At 60.2% G+C, this 16,952-nt stretch overlaps 1 protein-coding gene across 1 annotated transcript; it reads right to left on the reverse strand.

Annotated features, from left to right (window-relative positions):
* Positions 1-2,409: 2,409 nt before the first annotated feature.
* On the reverse strand, positions 2,410-16,823 carry GTF2F1 (general transcription factor IIF subunit 1). The gene is made up of 14 exons (XM_071800669.1): positions 16,772-16,823; positions 16,056-16,121; positions 15,182-15,228; positions 14,506-14,578; positions 12,894-13,087; positions 9,847-10,017; positions 7,745-7,959; positions 6,247-6,391; positions 6,105-6,166; positions 5,878-5,997; positions 5,718-5,791; positions 4,850-5,030; positions 2,840-2,924; positions 2,410-2,748 (listed from the first exon to the last, which is right to left on the reverse strand). The coding sequence occupies exons 2-14, from the start codon at positions 16,065-16,067 to the stop codon at positions 2,544-2,546; spliced, it is 1,584 nt and encodes a 527-aa protein (XP_071656770.1). The 5' UTR covers positions 16,068-16,121; positions 16,772-16,823; the 3' UTR covers positions 2,410-2,543.
* Positions 16,824-16,952: the final 129 nt, after the last annotated feature.

The raw sequence follows: 16,952 nt of genomic DNA on the forward strand, positions 1-16,952 counted from the left end.
CAGCGCAGCCATGGGGGGCAGGCGGGGAATGTGGAAAAAAGGGCTAAAAATAGGCCCAAAATAGCCCAAAAATGCAGGTTCTGGGCCAAAATGGGGGTGGGGAAGAATGTGCCCCCCCCTCCCCATCAATAAAATATGCGGGGGGGGGGGGGGGGCAATAAGGGAACCCCATCCCCTGAAGGGGGTGCAGTGGGAAATGGGGTTGATTGGGGAGGGAAATGGGGGTCTGAGGGATTTTGGGGGGGGGGGTTTGGTTTTGGGGGGTGTCGGGGATTTTGGGGGGGTCCTGGAGGATTGGGGGGGTCTCTAGAATTTGGGGGGGGGGGTCTCCAGAATTTGGGGGGGGGGGCCCTATTTTTAATGAGAAAGCACCTTTAATCACCAATGACTTTGAACTTGGACTTGGAGATGATTTGAGGGGCTTTGTGGGATTTTGGGGGGGTCCTTATGATTTGGGGGGGTCAGAGGGATTTTTGGGGGGCCCTAGAGAATTGGGGGGGGCTGTAGAATAAGGGGAGGGGTCTCTAAGATCTGGGGGGGTCTCTACAATTTGGGGGGGCCCTGTTTTTAATGAGAAAGCACCTTTAATCACCAATGACTTTGCACTTGGACTCGGAGCCGGTTCAAGGGGGTCTGAAGGATTTGGGGGGGATCCCTGTGATTTGGGGGGGTCAGAGGGATTTTTGGGGGGCCCTAGAGAATTGGGGGGGGTCTGAGGAATTTGGGGGGGGGGTCCTTATGATTTATGGGGTCCTATTTAATGAGAAAGCACCTTTAATCACCAATGACTTTGAACTTGGACTCAGAGCCAATTCAAGGGCGTCTGAAGGATTTGGGGGAATCCCTGTGATTTGGGGGGGATCCCTGTGATTTGGGGGGGTCAGAGGGATTTTTGGGGGTCCCTAGAGAATTGGGGGGGTCTGAAGAATTTGGGGGGGGTCCTTATGATTTATGGGGGCCCTATTCAATGAGAAAGCACCTTTAATCACCAATGACTTTGAACTTGGACTCAGAGCCTATTCAAGGGGGTCTGAAGGATTTGGGGGGGATCCCTGTGATTTGGGGGGGATCCCTGTGATTTGGGGGGGTCAGAGGGAATTTTGAGGGTCCCTAGAGAATTGTGGGGTGTCTCTAAAATTTGGGGGGGGGGTGCTCTACAATTTGGGGGGGCCCTGTTTTTAATGAGAAAGCACCTTTAATCACCAATGACTTTGCACTTGGACTCGGAGCCGGTTCAAGGGGGTCTGAAGGATTTGGGGGGGATCCCTGTGATTTGGGGGGGTCAGAGGGATTTTTGGGGTTCCCTATAGAATTGGGGGGGGGTCTGAAGAATTTGGGGGGGGGGTCCTTATGATTTATGGGGTCCTATTTAATGAGAAAGCACCTTTAATCACCAATGACTTTGAACTTGGACTCAGAGCCTATTCAAGGGGGTCTGAAGGATTTGGGGGGGATCCCTGTGATTTGGGGGGGATCCCTGTGATTTGGGGGGGTCAGAGGGAATTTTGAGGGTCCCTAGAGAATTGTGGGGTGTCTCTAAAATTTGGGGGGGGGGTGCTCTACAATTTGGGGGGGCCCTGTTTTTAATGAGAAAGCACCTTTAATCACCAATGACTTTGCACTTGGACTCGGAGCCGGTTCAAGGGGGTCTGAAGGATTTGGGGGGGATCCCTGTGATTTGGGGGGGTCAGAGGGATTTTTGGGGTTCCCTATAGAATTGGGGGGGGGTCTGAAGAATTTGGGGGGGGGGTCCTTATGATTTATGGGGTCCTATTTAATGAGAAAGCACCTTTAATCACCAATGACTTTGCACTTGGACTCGGAGCCGGTTCAAGGGGGTCTGAAGGATTTGGGGGGGTCCCTGTGATTTGGGGGGGTCAGAGGGATTTTTGGGGGTCCCTAGAGAATTGGGGGGGGGTCTGTAGAATTGTGGGGTGTCTCTAAAATTTGGGGGGGGGCCCTGTTTTTAATGAGAAAGCACCTTTAATCACCAATGACTTTGAACTTGGACTCAGAGCCTATTCAAGGGGGTCTGAAGGATTTGGGGGGGATCCCTGTGATTTGGGGGGGTCAGACGGATTTTTGGGGGGCCCTAGAGAATTGGGGGGGTCTGTAGAATTGTGGGGTGTCTCTAAAATTTGGGGGGGGTGCTCTACAATTTGGGGGGGCCCTATTTAATGAGAAAGCACCTTTAATCACCAATGACTTTGCACTTGGACTCGGAGCCGGTTCAAGGGCGTCTGAAGGATTTGGGGGGGATCCCTGTGATTTGGGGGGGATCCCTGTGATTTGGGGGGGTCAGAGGGAATTTTGAGGGTCCCTAGAGAATTGTGGGGTGTCTCTAAAATTTGGGGGGGGGGTGCTCTACAATTTGGGGGGGCCCTATTTAATGAGAAAGCACCTTCAATGACTTTGAACTTGGACTCAGAGCCGATTCAAGGGCGTTTGAAGGATTTGGGGGGTCCCTAGCGAAGCGGGGGGTTCCCTAGAGAATTGGGGGGGGGTCCCCAAAGTGGGGGGGGTCCCCAAAGGCGGGGGGGTCCCTACTCTTTGAGGAAGAAGTGCATCTTGTCGCCGATGACCTTGCGCTCGGGGTTGAGGCGCTTGAGGATCTGGGCCAGGACGTTGACGGTGGCGTCGCTGCTGAGCCCGGTGCGCTTGGTCTGGAACTTCTTGAGCAGGTCCTTGGTGGTCATGGGTTTGCGGCCCAAATAGCGCCGAACGGCCTCTTCCGTCAGCTGCACCTCGCTGGGGGGCCGGGGGGGTCACGGGGGGCGAGGTGGAGCCATCCGGACCCCCCCCGAAATGCAATGGAATGGGCTGGGTTGGGGGGACTCACCCGCTGCTTGGGGTGGATTTGCCCGAGGGCGGCGCTGGGTCCACACGGGGGCGCTTGGCGGAGGGGGGGTCTGGGGGGCGGCGACCTGGGGGGGGGGTAATTAATAATGGTCATTGGTAATAAGTAATATTAATGATGGTGGTAATAATAATGGGGGAAATTGTAATGGGGGAATAATAATAGGGGGGGGAATAATAATGGGGGGGTAGAAATAATAGGGGGGGTAATGGGATAATTAAGAATGGAGTAAATAATAATGGGGGAATGGCAGAGGGGTCTGGGGGATAATAATTAATAATTATCATAATTATTGATTAATAGATTAATTCTTACTATTAATTATTACTATTAATTATAAATATTAATTATAGCAATTAATAATATGATTAATAATTTATATAATATATATTATTTTATATAGATAGTATAATGGGGTAAATAATAATGGGGGGCAGAAATAATGGGGATAATGGCTTAATTAATAATGGAGTAAATAATAATGGAGGAATGGTGGGGGGGGTCTGGGGGATAATAATTAATTAATAATTAATAATTGATAGTTGATACTTAATATAACTAATATAAATATTATTTCATATAGATAATATAATGGAGGTAATTAATAATGGGGGCAGAAGTAATGGGGGGATAATGGGATAATTAATAATGGAGTAAATAATAATGGATTAATGGGGTCTGTGGGGATAATAATTAATATAATTAATATAATTAATATAAAGTATATTATTTTATATCTATTATATAATAATAGGGGGTAAATAATAATGGGGGGGATGATAATGGGGGTAGAAAATAATGAATAATGAGGGGTAGATAATAATGGGGATAATTAATAATGGAGTAATTAATAATTAATAGAATTAATATTAATAATGATAATAATGGGCAGCGATGATAATGGGGGAATAATAATAGGGGGTAAATGATAATGGGGTAATTAATAATGGGGTAATTAATAATGGGGTAATTAATAATGGGGTAATTAATAATGGCATTAATAATGGGATAGATTATAGCATAAATTAATAACGGAAAATTAATAATAATAGGGTGAATAATATGGGGATAAATTAATAATGGGGGTGCAAATAATTATGAGGGGGAAATAATAACGGGGGGGTAATAATAAAGGGGGGATAATGGGAGGAATAATAATGGGGTTAATAATAATAATTGGGGGGGATAATAATGGGGGTTAATTGGGGGGATAATAGGAGGGTAAATTATAATGGGGGTAAATAATAATGGGAGGTTAATTAATAAAAGGGGGGGTCAAGGAGGGTCTAGGGGGAAAATAATGGGGTGCAATTAATAATGGGGGGGTCAGTAAATAAAGAGCCCCCCCCACCTGGGGGAATAATAATGGGGGGTTAATAATAATAATTGGGGGGAATAGTAATGGGGGTTAATTGGGGGGGGTAATAATGGGGGTAAATTATAATGGGGGGTAAATTATAATGGGGGGAACAATAATGGGGGGGAATAGTAATGGGGGTTAATTGGGGGGGGTAATAATGGGGGTAAATTATAATGGGGGGTAAATTATAATGGGGGGAATAATAATGGGGGGGAATAGTAATGGGGGTTAATTGGGGGGAATAATAATGGGGGGTAAATTATAATGGGGGGTAAATTATAATGGGGGGAATAATAATGGAGGAATAATAATGGAGGAATAATAATGGGGGGGTTAATAATAATAATTGGGGGAATAATAATGGGGTTAATTGGGGGGGATAATAGGAGGGTAAATTATGGGGGGGTAAATTATAATGGAGGGAATAATGGGGGGGTTAATAATAATAATTGGGGGAATAATAATGGGGTTAATTGGGGGGGATAATAGGAGGGTAAATTATAATGGGGATAATGATGGGGGGTAATAATGGGGGGGTAAATAATAATGGGGGGTTAATTAATAAAAGGGGGGGGTCAAGGAGGGTGTAGGGGGGAAAATAATGGGGTGCAATTAATAAATGGCCCCCCCACCTTGCTCCAGTTTGCCGGCGGCGGCGCGCAGGGTGCTGCTGGTGCTGGTGCTGCTGGTGCTGGTGCCGCTGGGGGCGTTACTGGTGCTGCTGGGCCCCCCCAGCTCCGTGGGGGTCCCGGGGCGGCTGCCCCCCCGCGAGGAGCTGGTGGAGCCGCGGCGCTTCGGGGGGGTCTTCTTCTTCTGGGGGGGGAAGGGGGTCAGGGGACCCCAAAACCCCCAGAGCACCCCATGGGGTTTGGGGAACCCCCCCCTGGATTTTTGGGACCCCCCCCTGGATTTTTGGGACCCCCACCCCCATCTCTATTGCAATGAAGGGGGTGGGGGGGGTCAAGGGAACCCAAAACCCCCAGAGCACCCCATGGGGTTTGGGGAACCCCCCCCTGGATTTTTGGGACCCCCCCCTGGATTTTTGGGGGACCCCCCCCCCATCTCTATTGCAATGAAGGGGGTGGGGGGGTCAGGGGAACCCAAAACCCCCTGAGCCCCCCCTGGGGTTTGGGGACCCCCCTGGATTTTGGGGACCCCCTGGATTTTTGGGGACCCCCCCCCATTGCAATGAAGGGGGTGGGAGGGCTCAGGGGACCCCAAAACTCCCTGAGCACCCCCTGGGTTTGGGGATCCCCCATGGGATTTGGGGACCCCCCCCTGGGGATTTTGGGACCCCCCCATATTTTGGGGACCCCCCCCTGTATTTTGGGGACCCCCCCTCACCACCATAAAGAGCACAGAGCAGGTTCTATGGGGGGAGGTTTCGAGGGGGATTGGGGGGGTTCAATGGGGCCTGGGGGAGTCCAGGAGGTTCCATAGACTTTTGGGGCCCCCCCCATATTTTTGGGGCCCCCCCATATTTTGGGGTCCCCCCCTCACCGCCATGAAGAGCGCGGAGGACGTTTCGCTATCGATGTCGCTCTCCTCCGACGTCTGCGATTCGTCGCTGCTGTCTAAGGGGGGGACACACCATAATCACCCCCATTTCTGCCCCTTTTCACCCCAAAACCACCCCTGGGGGGGCCGGGGGGGTCCCCACCTTTCTTCTTCTTCTTCTCCTGGGGGGTCGGGGCCTTCTTCTCCTCCTCTTCCTCCTCCTTCTCCTCGGGGGGCTTCTCCTCCTCGCTCTCCTCGCTGCTCTCGCTCGCCTCATCGATTCCTTTATATGGGGGGGGACACACAACGGTGACAACGTGGGGACAACAGTGACACTTTGGGGGGGCCACACCCCCCCTCGGGGTGCAGGGGGGTGTCCCCTGTCCCCACCTTTGGGTCCATCGTCCTCTTTGGTCACCTTGGCCTTGGCCTCTTCCTCCTCCTGCGAGCTGCTGCATAGGGGGGTATTTGGGGACAATTGGGGACAACCGGGGACATTTTGGGGACGTTTTGGGGTGGTGTCCCCCCCAACCTGGAGGCGTCGGACATGTAGTCGACCTCCTGGCCCTCGAAGTCGCCATCGTCGCTGTCCTCGAAGGCTTCGTCCTCCGAGCCCTTCTTCTTCTTCCTCTTCTTCCTCCCGCCCGGTGGCGCCTTCCGCTTGGGGACCTTGTCCCCTGGGGGGGACATCAGTGGCACCCGCTGGGCGCAGGGCCCCGTGTCCCCAGCGCCATGGCCCACATCCCCGTGTCCCCATGTCCCGCCATCTCCATGTCCCCATGTCCCCCCACTCCTGCATCCTCATGTCCCCTTGTCCCCCCACTCGTGCATCCTCATGTCCCCATGTCCCCCCACTCGTGCATCCTCATGTCCCCATGTCCCCCATCCCCATGTCCCCATGTCCCCCCACTCGTGCATCCTCATGTCCCCATGTCCCCCATGTCCCCCCACTCCTGCATCCTCATGTCCCCATGTCCCCCCATCCCCGTGTCCCCTTGTCCCCCTATTCCTGCATCCTCATGTCCCCATGTCCCCCCATTCCTGCATCCTCATGTCCCCATGTCCCCCTTGTCTCTGTGTCCCCCATGTCCCCCCACTCCTGTATCCTCATGTCCCCATGTCCCCCCACTCCTGTATCCTCATGTCCCCATGTCCCCCCATCCCCAAGTCCCCATGTCCCCCCACTCCTGCATCCTCATGTCCCCATGCCCCCCTTGTCCCCCCATCTGTGTCCCCATCCCCCTCATTCCTGTGTCCCCATGTCCTCCCTGTCCCCCTCATTCCTGTGTCCCCCTTTCCCCATGTCCCACGTGTCCCTGTGTCCCCACATCCCCTTTATCCCCATCCCCATGTCCCCCTGTCTCGGTGTCCCCATGTTCCCTCTGTCCCCCTCATTCCTGCGTCCCCATGTCCCCCCATTCCATCCCCATGTCCCCATGTCCCCCCTGTCCCCCTCATTCCTGTGTCCCCATGTCCCCCATCCCCATGTCCCCCTGATTCCTGTGTTCCCATGTCCCCCATGCCCATGTCCCCCTGATTCCTGTGTCCCCATGTCCCCCATCCCCATGTCCCCCTGATTCCTGTGTCCCCATGTCAGTCCCTGTGTCCCCATGTCCTTCATCCCCATGTCCCCCTGATTCCTGTGTCCCCATGTCCCCCATCCCCATGTCCCCCTTGTCCCTGTGTCCCCATGTCCTTCATCCCCATGTCCCCCTGATTCCTGTGTCCCCATGTCCCCTATCCCCATGTCCCCCTGATTCCTGTGTCCCCATGTCCCCCATCCCCATGTCAGTCCCTGTGTCCCCATGTCCCCTATCCCCATGTCCCCCTGATTCCTGTGTCCCCATGTCCCCCATCCCCATGTTGGTCCCCGTATCCCCATGTCCCCCCTGTCCCCATGTCCCCCATGCCCATGTCCCCATGTCCCCCATGCCCATGTCCCCCATGCCCATGTCCCCATGTCCCCCATGCCCATGTCCCCATGTCCCCCATGCCCATGTCCCCATGTCCCCCTGTCCCCCTGTCCCCACCTTCGGCCTCGCTGCCCTCGCTGTCCTCGGAGCTCAGCTCCAGATCGTCCTCCAGGTCGTGGATGCGCAGGTCCCCCCTGTCCCCGTGGCCCCTGTCCCTGTCCCCCCCCTTCTTGGGGACCTTCCTCCCGCCGCGCTCCTCCTCCTCCTCCTCGTCCTGGTCCCGCAGCCGCCGCTGCTGCATGATGCTGAAGTGGTTCAGGACCTTGTTCCTCCTGGGGACACAGGGGACATGGGGGCAGCGGTGTCACCTCCCCTGCTATGGGGGTCAGGGCCTCGTCCCACTTGGGGGGACACAGGGGACATGGGGACAGAGGGGACAGCGGTGTCACCTCCCCTGCTATGGGGGTCAGGGCCTCGTCCCACCTGGGGGGACACAGGGGACATGGGGACAGAGGGGACAGCGGTGTCACCTCCCCTGCTATGGGGGTCAGGACCACTTGGGGGGACACAGGGGACATGGGGACAGAGGGGACAGTGGTGTCACCTCCCCTGCTATGGGGGTCAGGACCACTTGGGGGGACACAGGGGACATGGGGACAGAGGGGACAGCGGTGTCACCTCCCCTGCTATGGGGGTCAGGACCACCTGGGGGGACACAGGGGACATGGGGACAGTGGTGTCACCTCCCCTGGTACATTGGAGTCAGGGCCTTGTCCCACCTGGGGGGACACAGGGGACATGGGGACAGAGGGGACAGTGGTGTCACCTCCCCTGCTATGGGGGTCAGGGCCTTGTCCCACCTCAGGGGACACAGGGGACAGAGGGGACAGAGGGGACAGCGGTGTCACCTCCCCTGCTATGGGGGTCAGGGCCTTGTCCCACTTGGGGGGACACAGGGGACAGAACGGACAGCTGTCCCCATGTCCCTTGGCCCCCCAGTGTCCCCATGTCCCCCAGTGTCCCCATTGTCACCTCTCCCACCCCTCCATGGCCACCGATGTGCGGTGACACACCAGGGGGGTGAAGTTGAACCAGTTCAGCACTGGGAACCCGCTGTCCCATGTCCCCCAGGACCTCAGTGTCCCCATGTCCCCCAGTGTCCCCAGTGTCCCCATTGTCACCTCTCCCACCCCTCCATGGCCACCAATGTGCGGTGACACACCAGGGGGGTGAAGTTAAACCAGTTCAGCACTGGGGAGCCGCTGTCCCCATGTCCCCTGTCCCCCCAGTGTCCCCATGGCCCCCAATGTCCCCGAGTGTCCCCGAATGTCCCCACTGTCACCTCTCCCACTCCTCCTCGGCCTCCTCGGCCGTGAGCGTGCGGTGCCGCGCCAGGGGGGTGAAGTTGAACCAGTTGAGCACTGGGAACCCGCTGTCCCACGTCCCCATGTCCCCCAGTGTCCCCATGTCCCCCAGTGTCCCCATGTCCCCCAATGTCCCCGAGTGTCCCCGAATGTCCCCAGTCACCTCTCCCACTCCTCCTCGGCCTCCTCGGCCGTGAGCGTGTGGTGCCGCGCCAGGGGGGTGAAGTTGAACCAGTTGAGCACTGGGAACCAACTCAGCACTGGGAACCCGCTGTCCCACGTCACCCCAGTGTCCCCATTGTCCCCATGTCCCCGAGTGTCCCCACTGTCACCCCTCCCACTCCTCCTCGGCCTCCTCGGCCGTGAGCGTGCGGTGCCGCGCCAGGGGGGTGAAGTTGAACCAGTTGAGCACTGGGAACCCGCTGTCCCACGTCCCCATGTCCCCCAGTGTCCCCATGTCCCCCAGTGTCCCCATGTCCCCCAGTGTCCCCAGTGTCCCCATTGTCACCTCTCCCACCCCTCCATGGCCACCAATGTGTGGTGACACACCAGGGGGGTGAAGTTGAACCAGTTGAGCACTGGGAACCCGCTGCCCCATGTCCCCATGTCCCCCAATGTCCCCATGTCCCCCAGTGTCCCCGAGTGTCCCCGAATGTCCCCATTGTCACCTCTCCCACTCCTCCTCGGCCTCCTCGGCCGTCAGCGTGCGGTGCCGCGCCAGGGGGGTGAAGTTGAACCAGTTGAGCACTGGGAACCCGCTGTCCCATGTCCCCATGTCCCCCAGTGTCCCCATGTCCCCCAGTGTCCCCATGTCCCCCAGTGTCCCCGAGTGTCCCCGAGTGTCCCCACTGTCACCTCTCCCACTCCTCCTCGGCCTCCTCGGCCGTGAGCGTGCGGTGCCGCGCCAGGGGGGTGAAGTTGAACCAGTTGAGCACCGGGAAGGCCTCGAAGGCGCCGTCGGGGCACTGGGTGAACACGTAGTACGAGGCGTTCTCGGTCACGCCGCCCTTCTTCACCCCCCGGTACCTGCGGGGACATTGGGGACATCGTGGGGACAGCGCGGGGACGGACCCCCCGGACCCCCCGCAAGGCTCCTGTCCTCGTGTCACCCCCATCCTGTCCCCACATTGTCCCCAAACTCTTCCCATCCCCATCCCCACACTCCTCACATCCCCGTCCCCACACTGTCCCCAAACTCTTAACGTCCCCACCCCTGTCCCCACATTGTCCCCAAACTCTTCCCATCCTTGTCCCCAAACTCTTCCCACCCCTGTCCCCATATTGTCCCCAAACTCTTCCCACCCACTTCTGTCCCCACATTGTCCCCAAACTCTTCCCGTCCCCATCCCCACATTGTCCCCAAACTCTTCCCATCCTTGTCCCCAAACTCTTAACGTCCCCACCCCTGTCCCCACATTGTCCCCAAACTCTTCCCATTCCCACCCCCACGTTGTCCCCAAACTCTTCCCATCCTTGTCCCCAAACTCTTCCCACCCCTGTCCCCACATTGTCCCCAAACTCTTCCCACCCACCCCTGTCCCCACATTGTCCCCAAACTCTTCCCACCCACCCCTGTCCCCACATTGTCCCCAAACTCTTCCCACCACTGTCCCCACATTGTCCCCAAACTCTCCCCATTCCCACCCTCACATTGTCCCCAAACTCTTCCCGTCCCCATCCCCACGTTGTCCCCAAACTCTCCCACCCCTGTCCCCACATTGTCCCCATTCCCAGTCCATCCCTGTCCTGACTCTTCCCACCCCCATCCCACACCTGTCCCCAGTGTCCCCATTGTCACCTCCATCCCATCCCATCATTGACGCACAGCAGCCAGGACTGGGACGATCCCTCCTGTCCCCATGTCCCTGTGTGTCCCCCATGTCCCCATTGTCACCTCCATCCCATCCCACCACTGACGCACAGCAGCCAGGACTGGGACGATCTCCTCTGTCCCCATGTCCCTGTGTGTCCCCAGTGTCCCCATGTCCCTGTGTGTCCCCCATGTCTCTTCTGCCCCCTCCATCCCTGTCTCCACCTGTCCCCTGTGTGTCCCCCAATGTCCCCATTGTCACCTCCATCCCATCCTGCCATTGACGCGCAGCAGCCAGGGCTGGGACGATCCCTCCTGTCCCTTCATGTCCCTGTGTGTCCCCCATGTCCCCAATGTCCCTCCTGTCCCCTCCATCCCTGTCTCCACCTGTCCCCTGTGTGTCCCCCAATGTCCCCATTGTCACCTCCATCCCATCCTGCCATTGACGCACAGCAGCCAGGGCTGGGACGATCCCTCCTGTCCCCTCATGTCCCTGTGCGTCTCACCATGTCCCCAGTGTCCCCATGTCCCCAATGTCCCCATTGTTACCTCCGCCCGGTCCTGCCATTGATGCACAGCAGCCAGGGCTGCTCCTCGGCGCGGAGCTCGCGCAGCACGATCCCTCCTGTCCCCCCATGTCCCCTGTGTGTCCCCCAGTGTCCCCATGTCCCCTGTGTGTCCCCATTGTCACCTCCGCCCGGTCCTGCCATTGATGCACAGCAGCCAGGGCTGCTCCTCGGCGCGGAACTCGCGCAGCACGATCCCTCCTGTCCCCCCATGTCCCTGTGTGTCCCCCAGTGTCCCCATGTCCCTGTGTGTCCCCCAGTGTCCCCAATGTCCCCAGTGTCCCCAGTGTCACCTCCGCCCGGTCCTGCCATTGATGCACAGCAGCCAGGGCTGCTCCTCGGCGCGGAACTCGCGCAGCACGATCCCTCCTGTCCCCCCATGTCCCTGTGTGTCCCCCTGTGTCCCCATGTCCCTGTGTGTCCCCCAGTGTCCCCAATGTCCCCAATGTCCCCAGTGTCACCTCCGCCCGGTCCTGCCATTGATGCACAGCAGCCAGGGCTGCTCCTCGGCGCGGAGCTCGCGCAGCACGATCCCTCCTGTCCCCCCATGTCCCCTGTGTGTCCCCCAGTGTCCCCATGTCCCCTGTGTGTCCCCATTGTCACCTCCGCCCGGTCCTGCCATTGATGCACAGCAGCCAGGGCTGCTCCTCGGCGCGGAACTCGCGCAGCACGATCCCTCCTGTCCCCCCATGTCCCTGTGTGTCCCCCAGTGTCCCCATGTCCCTGTGTGTCCCCCAGTGTCCCCAATGTCCCCAGTGTCCCCAGTGTCACCTCCGCCCGGTCCTGCCGTTGACGCGCAGCAGCCAGGGCTGCTCCTCGGCGCGGAGCTCGCGCAGCACGATCCCTCCTGTCCCCCCATGTCCCTGTGTGTCCCCCTGTGTCCCCATGTCCCTGTGTGTCCCCCAGTGTCCCCAATGTCCCCAATGTCCCCAGTGTCACCTCCGCCCGCTCCTGCCGTTGACGCGCAGCAGCCAGGGCTGCTCCTCGGCGCGGAACTCGCGCAGCACGATCCCTCCTGTCCCCCCATGTCCCTGTGTGTCCCCCAGTGTCCCCAACGTCCCCATTGTCACCTCCGCCCGGTCCTGCCGTTGACGCGCAGCAGCCAGGGCTGCTCCTCGGCGCGGAACTCGCGCAGCACGATCCCTCCTGTCCCCCCATGTCCCCCCCATGTCCCTGTGTCCCCATGTCCCTGTGTGTCCCCCAGTGTCCCCAATGTCCCCAATGTCCCCAGTGTCACCTCCGCCCGCTCCTGCCATTGATGCACAGCAGCCAGGGCTGCTCCTCGGCGCGGAACTCGCGCAGCACGATCCCTCCTGTCCCCCCATGTCCCTGTGTGTCCCCCAGTGTCCCCAGTGTCCCCAACGTCCCCAGTGTCACCTCCGCCCGGTCCTGCCGTTGACGCGCAGCAGCCAGGGCTGCTCCTTGGCGCGGAACTCGCGCAGCACGATCCCTCCTGTCCCCCCCTGTCCCTGTGTGTCCCCCAGTGTCCCCAGTGTCCCCAACGTCCCCAGTGTCCCCAGTGTCACCTCCGCCCGGTCCTGCCGTTGACGCGCAGCAGCCAGGGCTGCTCCTCGGCGCGGAACTCGCGCAGCACGATCCCCAGCTTGCGCCGCCGCGCTTCGTCGCGCAGCCGCCGGTGGAACTCGCTGCCGGCGCCGGCCTCGGGCAGCTCGTCCTCCTGGTACAGCCGCCGGTTGCTCAGGTCGCGCTCCAGACGGGCCTGGGGACACGGTACCAATGTCACCGTTGTCACCTCAACCGTGTCACCTCAGTTTAATGTCCCCAAAGCCCATGGCCACAACCCCCCTGGACAGCTCAGCCTACTGGGGCAGCCACTGGGTGCTCAGAGGATGCGTCCCTGGTGTCCCCCCAGTGCCCCCCTGGTGTCCCCAGTGTCCCCTCTGATGTCCTCAGTGCCCCCCCAGTGTCCCACTGGTGTCCCCTCAGTGTCCCTGGTGTCCTCAGTGCCCCCCCAAGTGTCCTCAATGTCCCCAGTGCCCTCCTGGTGTCCCCAGTGCCCTCCTGGTGTCCCTGGTGTCCCCAGTGTCCCCCTGGTGTCCCCAGTGTCCTCCATGTCCCCCAGATGTCCCCAGTGCCCCCACTGTGTCCCTGGTGTCCCCAGTGCTCCCCCGGTGTCCTCAGTGCCCCCCCCCAGTGTCCCATTGGTGTCCCCAGTGTCCCCTCAGTGTCCCTGGTGTCCTCAGTGCCCCCCCGCAGTGTCCTCAATGTCCCCAGTGCCCTCCTGGTGTCCCCAGTGTCTCCTCGGTGTCCCTGGTGTCCCCAGTGACCCTGGTGTCCCCCATGACCCCGGTGTCCCCCGTGGTGTCCCCAGTGTCCCCCTGGTGTCCCCAGTGTCCTCCATGTCCCCCAGATGTCCCCAGTGCTCCCCTGGTGTCCTCAGTGTTCCCCACAGTGTCCTCAATGTCCCCAGTGCCCTCCTGGTGTCCCCAGTGTCTCCTCGGTGTCCCTGGTGTCCCCAGTGACCCTGGTGTCCCCCGTGGTGTCCCCAGTGTCCCCCTGGTGTCCCCAGTGTCCTCCATGTCCCCCAGATGTCCCCAGTGCCCCCACTGTGTCCCTGGTGTCCCCAGTGCTCCCCTGGTGTCCTCAGTGCCCCCGCAGTGTCCCATTGGTGTCCTCAGTGCCCCCCCGCAGTGTCCTCAATGTCCCCAGTGCCCTCCTGGTGTCCCCAGTGTCTCCTCGGTGTCCCTGGTGTCCCCAGTGACCCCAGTGTCCCCCCCGGTGTCCCCAGTGTCCCCCTGGTGTCCCCAGTGTCCTCCATGTCCCCCAGATGTCCCCAGTGCCCCCACTGTGTCCCTGGTGTCCCCAGTGCTCCCCTGGTGTCCTCAGTGCCCCCGCAGTGTCCCATTGGTGTCCCCAGTGCCCCCCCGCAGTGTCCTCAGTGCCCCCAGTGCCCTCCTGTTGTCCCCAGTGCCCTCCTGGTGTCCCCAGTGTCTCCTCGGTGTCCCTGGTGTCCCCAGTGACCCCGGTGTCCCCAGTGTCCCCCTGGTGTCCCCAGTGTCCTCCATGTCCCCCCCCATGCCCCCCCTGGTGTCCCAGTGCCCCCAGTGTCCCCCACGTCCCCCCACCGTGTCCGCGGCGTCCCCAGTGCCCCCCGCTGTCCCCGTGTCCCCGTGTCACCTGGTGCCAGGTGCTGAAGTTGACCTTGTCGGCGGCGTTGAAGGCCATGATGTTGTAGCGCTTGCTGGTGTTCCTGGGTGGGGGGACAGCGCTGTCACCACCCCCTCTGGGACCCCCAAAATCCCCCTCAACCCCCACAACACCCCCTGGGCCCCCACAAACCCCCTGACCCCCCACAACACCCCCTGGGCCCCCACAAACCCCTGACCCCTTCCGAACCCTCTGGACCCCCCCAAATCCCCTGACAACCCTCAGAGCCCCCCCAAACCCCCTGGGCCCCCCCCAAGCCTCCTGATCCCCCCAAACCCCCTGACACCCCCAAACCCCCTGACCCCCAAACCCTCTGACACCCCCCAAGCCTCCTGATCCCTCCCAAACCCCCTGGGCCCCCCCAAAGCCCCTGGGCCCCCCCAGATGCCCTGACACCCCTCAGAGCCCCCCCAAAACCCCTGGGCCCACCCCAAGCCTCCTGATCCCCCCAAACCCCCTGACCCCCCAAACCCCCTGGGCCCCCCCCAAGCCCCCTGATCCCCCCCAAACCCCCTGGGCCCCCCAACCCCCTGACCCCTCCCAAACCCCTTGGGTCCCCCCAAGCCCCCTAACCCCCCCAAACCCCCTGACCCCCCCAAACCCACTGCCCCCCCCCCAAAATCCCCTGTCCCCCCCCCAAACTCACTTGGGGACACGAACCACATACTCGGTGACCATCTGGCTGCTGGTGGCCTGGGGGGGAACACACAAAATGGGGGTTCGGGGGGGTCCTGGGGGGTCACACACACACAGGGGGATTGGGGGGTCCCTGGGGGGGTCACACACACACAGGGGGATTGGGGGGTCCCTGGGGGGGTCACACACACACAGGGGGATTGGGGGGTCCCTGGGGGGGTCACACACACAGGGGGATTGGGGGGTCCCTGGGGGGGTCACACACACACAGGGGATTGGGGGGTCCCTGGGGGGGTCACACACACACAGGGGGATTGGGGGGTCCCTGGGGGGGTCACACACACACAGGGGGATTGGGGGGTCCCTGGGGGGGTCACACACACACAGGGGGATTGGGGGGTCCCTGGGGGGGTCACACACACAGGGGGATTGGGGGGTCCCTGGGGGGGGAAGACACAAAATGGGGGTTCGGGGGGGTCCTGGGGGGTCACACACACACAGGGGGATTGGGGGGTCCCTGGTGGGTCACACACACACAGGGGATTGGGGGGTCCCTGGGGGGGTCACACACATAGGGGGATTGGGGGGTCCCTGGGGGGGTCACACACACACAGGGGATTGGGGGGTCCCTGGGGGGGTCACACACACACAGGGGGATTGGGGGGTCCCTGGGGGGGTCACACACACACAGGGGATTGGGGGGTCCCTGGGGGGGTCACACACACACAGGGGGTTATTGGGGGGTCCCTGGGGGGGTCACACACACAGGGGATTGGGGGGTCCCTGGGGGGGTCACACACACAGGGGGATTGGGGGGTCCCTGGGGGGGTCACACACACAGGGGGTTATTGGGGGGTCCCTGGGGGTGTCCCCCCAACACTCACCAGTGACGTCATCCCTGCGGTGGGGGGGGGACACACGAGTGGTCCCAGATGCAGCTCAGGGGGGACCTGGGAGGGGGACAATGGGGGGGGTGAAGGTTCTGTTGTGTGTGTCCCCCAAGCTGGAACCCCCCAGCCCCTATAGAGACCCCCACAGACCCCTATAGAGACCTCAGACCCCCCCCAGACCCCTATAGAGACCCCCCAGACCCCTTCAGAGACCTCAGATCCCCTCCAAACCCCTATAGAGACCCCCCAGACCCCTCCAGAGACCCCCCAGACCCCTATAGAGACCTCAGACCCCCTCCAGACCCCTATAGAGACGCCCCTAGACCCCTATAGGGCCCTCCAGATCCCTATAGAGACCCCCGCAGGCCCCCCCAATTCCCCTATAGGGTCCCTCAGACCCCAGCTCCCCCCCCGAGACCCCTACAGGGCTCCCCAGACCCCTATAGGGACCCCCCCAGATCACATCTCCCCCCACAAGGCCCTACAGGGGCCCCCCAGGCCCCTACAGAGACCCCCACAGACCCCTATAGGTCCCCTCAGGACCGAGCAGCCGCCCCCAAGCCCCAATAACTCACCCCAGGGCCCTATAAAGACGCTCTAAGTGCCCCCCCAAACACCTATAGGCCCCCCGCGACCCCTATAGACCCCCCCGAACCCCTATAGACACCCCCAGACCCCTACAGACCCCCCGGACGCCCCTCAGGCCTCACCGACGCCGGCGCCGCCGCACTGCGCAGGACCGGAAGCTCCCTCAGGCAGGACCGGAAGTACCTCAACGTCACCCCCCCCCCCCAACTTATCCCCGGAAGCGTCGCCATAGCAACGGCCTCCAAATACCAATTTGGGCCTAAAACCCCCAAATTCGGGCCTAAAATCCCCAGATTTAGACCT

The sequence above is a fragment of the Patagioenas fasciata genome, chromosome 32, assembly GCF_037038585.1.
Source record: "Patagioenas fasciata isolate bPatFas1 chromosome 32, bPatFas1.hap1, whole genome shotgun sequence".
Lineage (NCBI taxonomy): Eukaryota > Metazoa > Chordata > Aves > Columbiformes > Columbidae > Patagioenas > Patagioenas fasciata.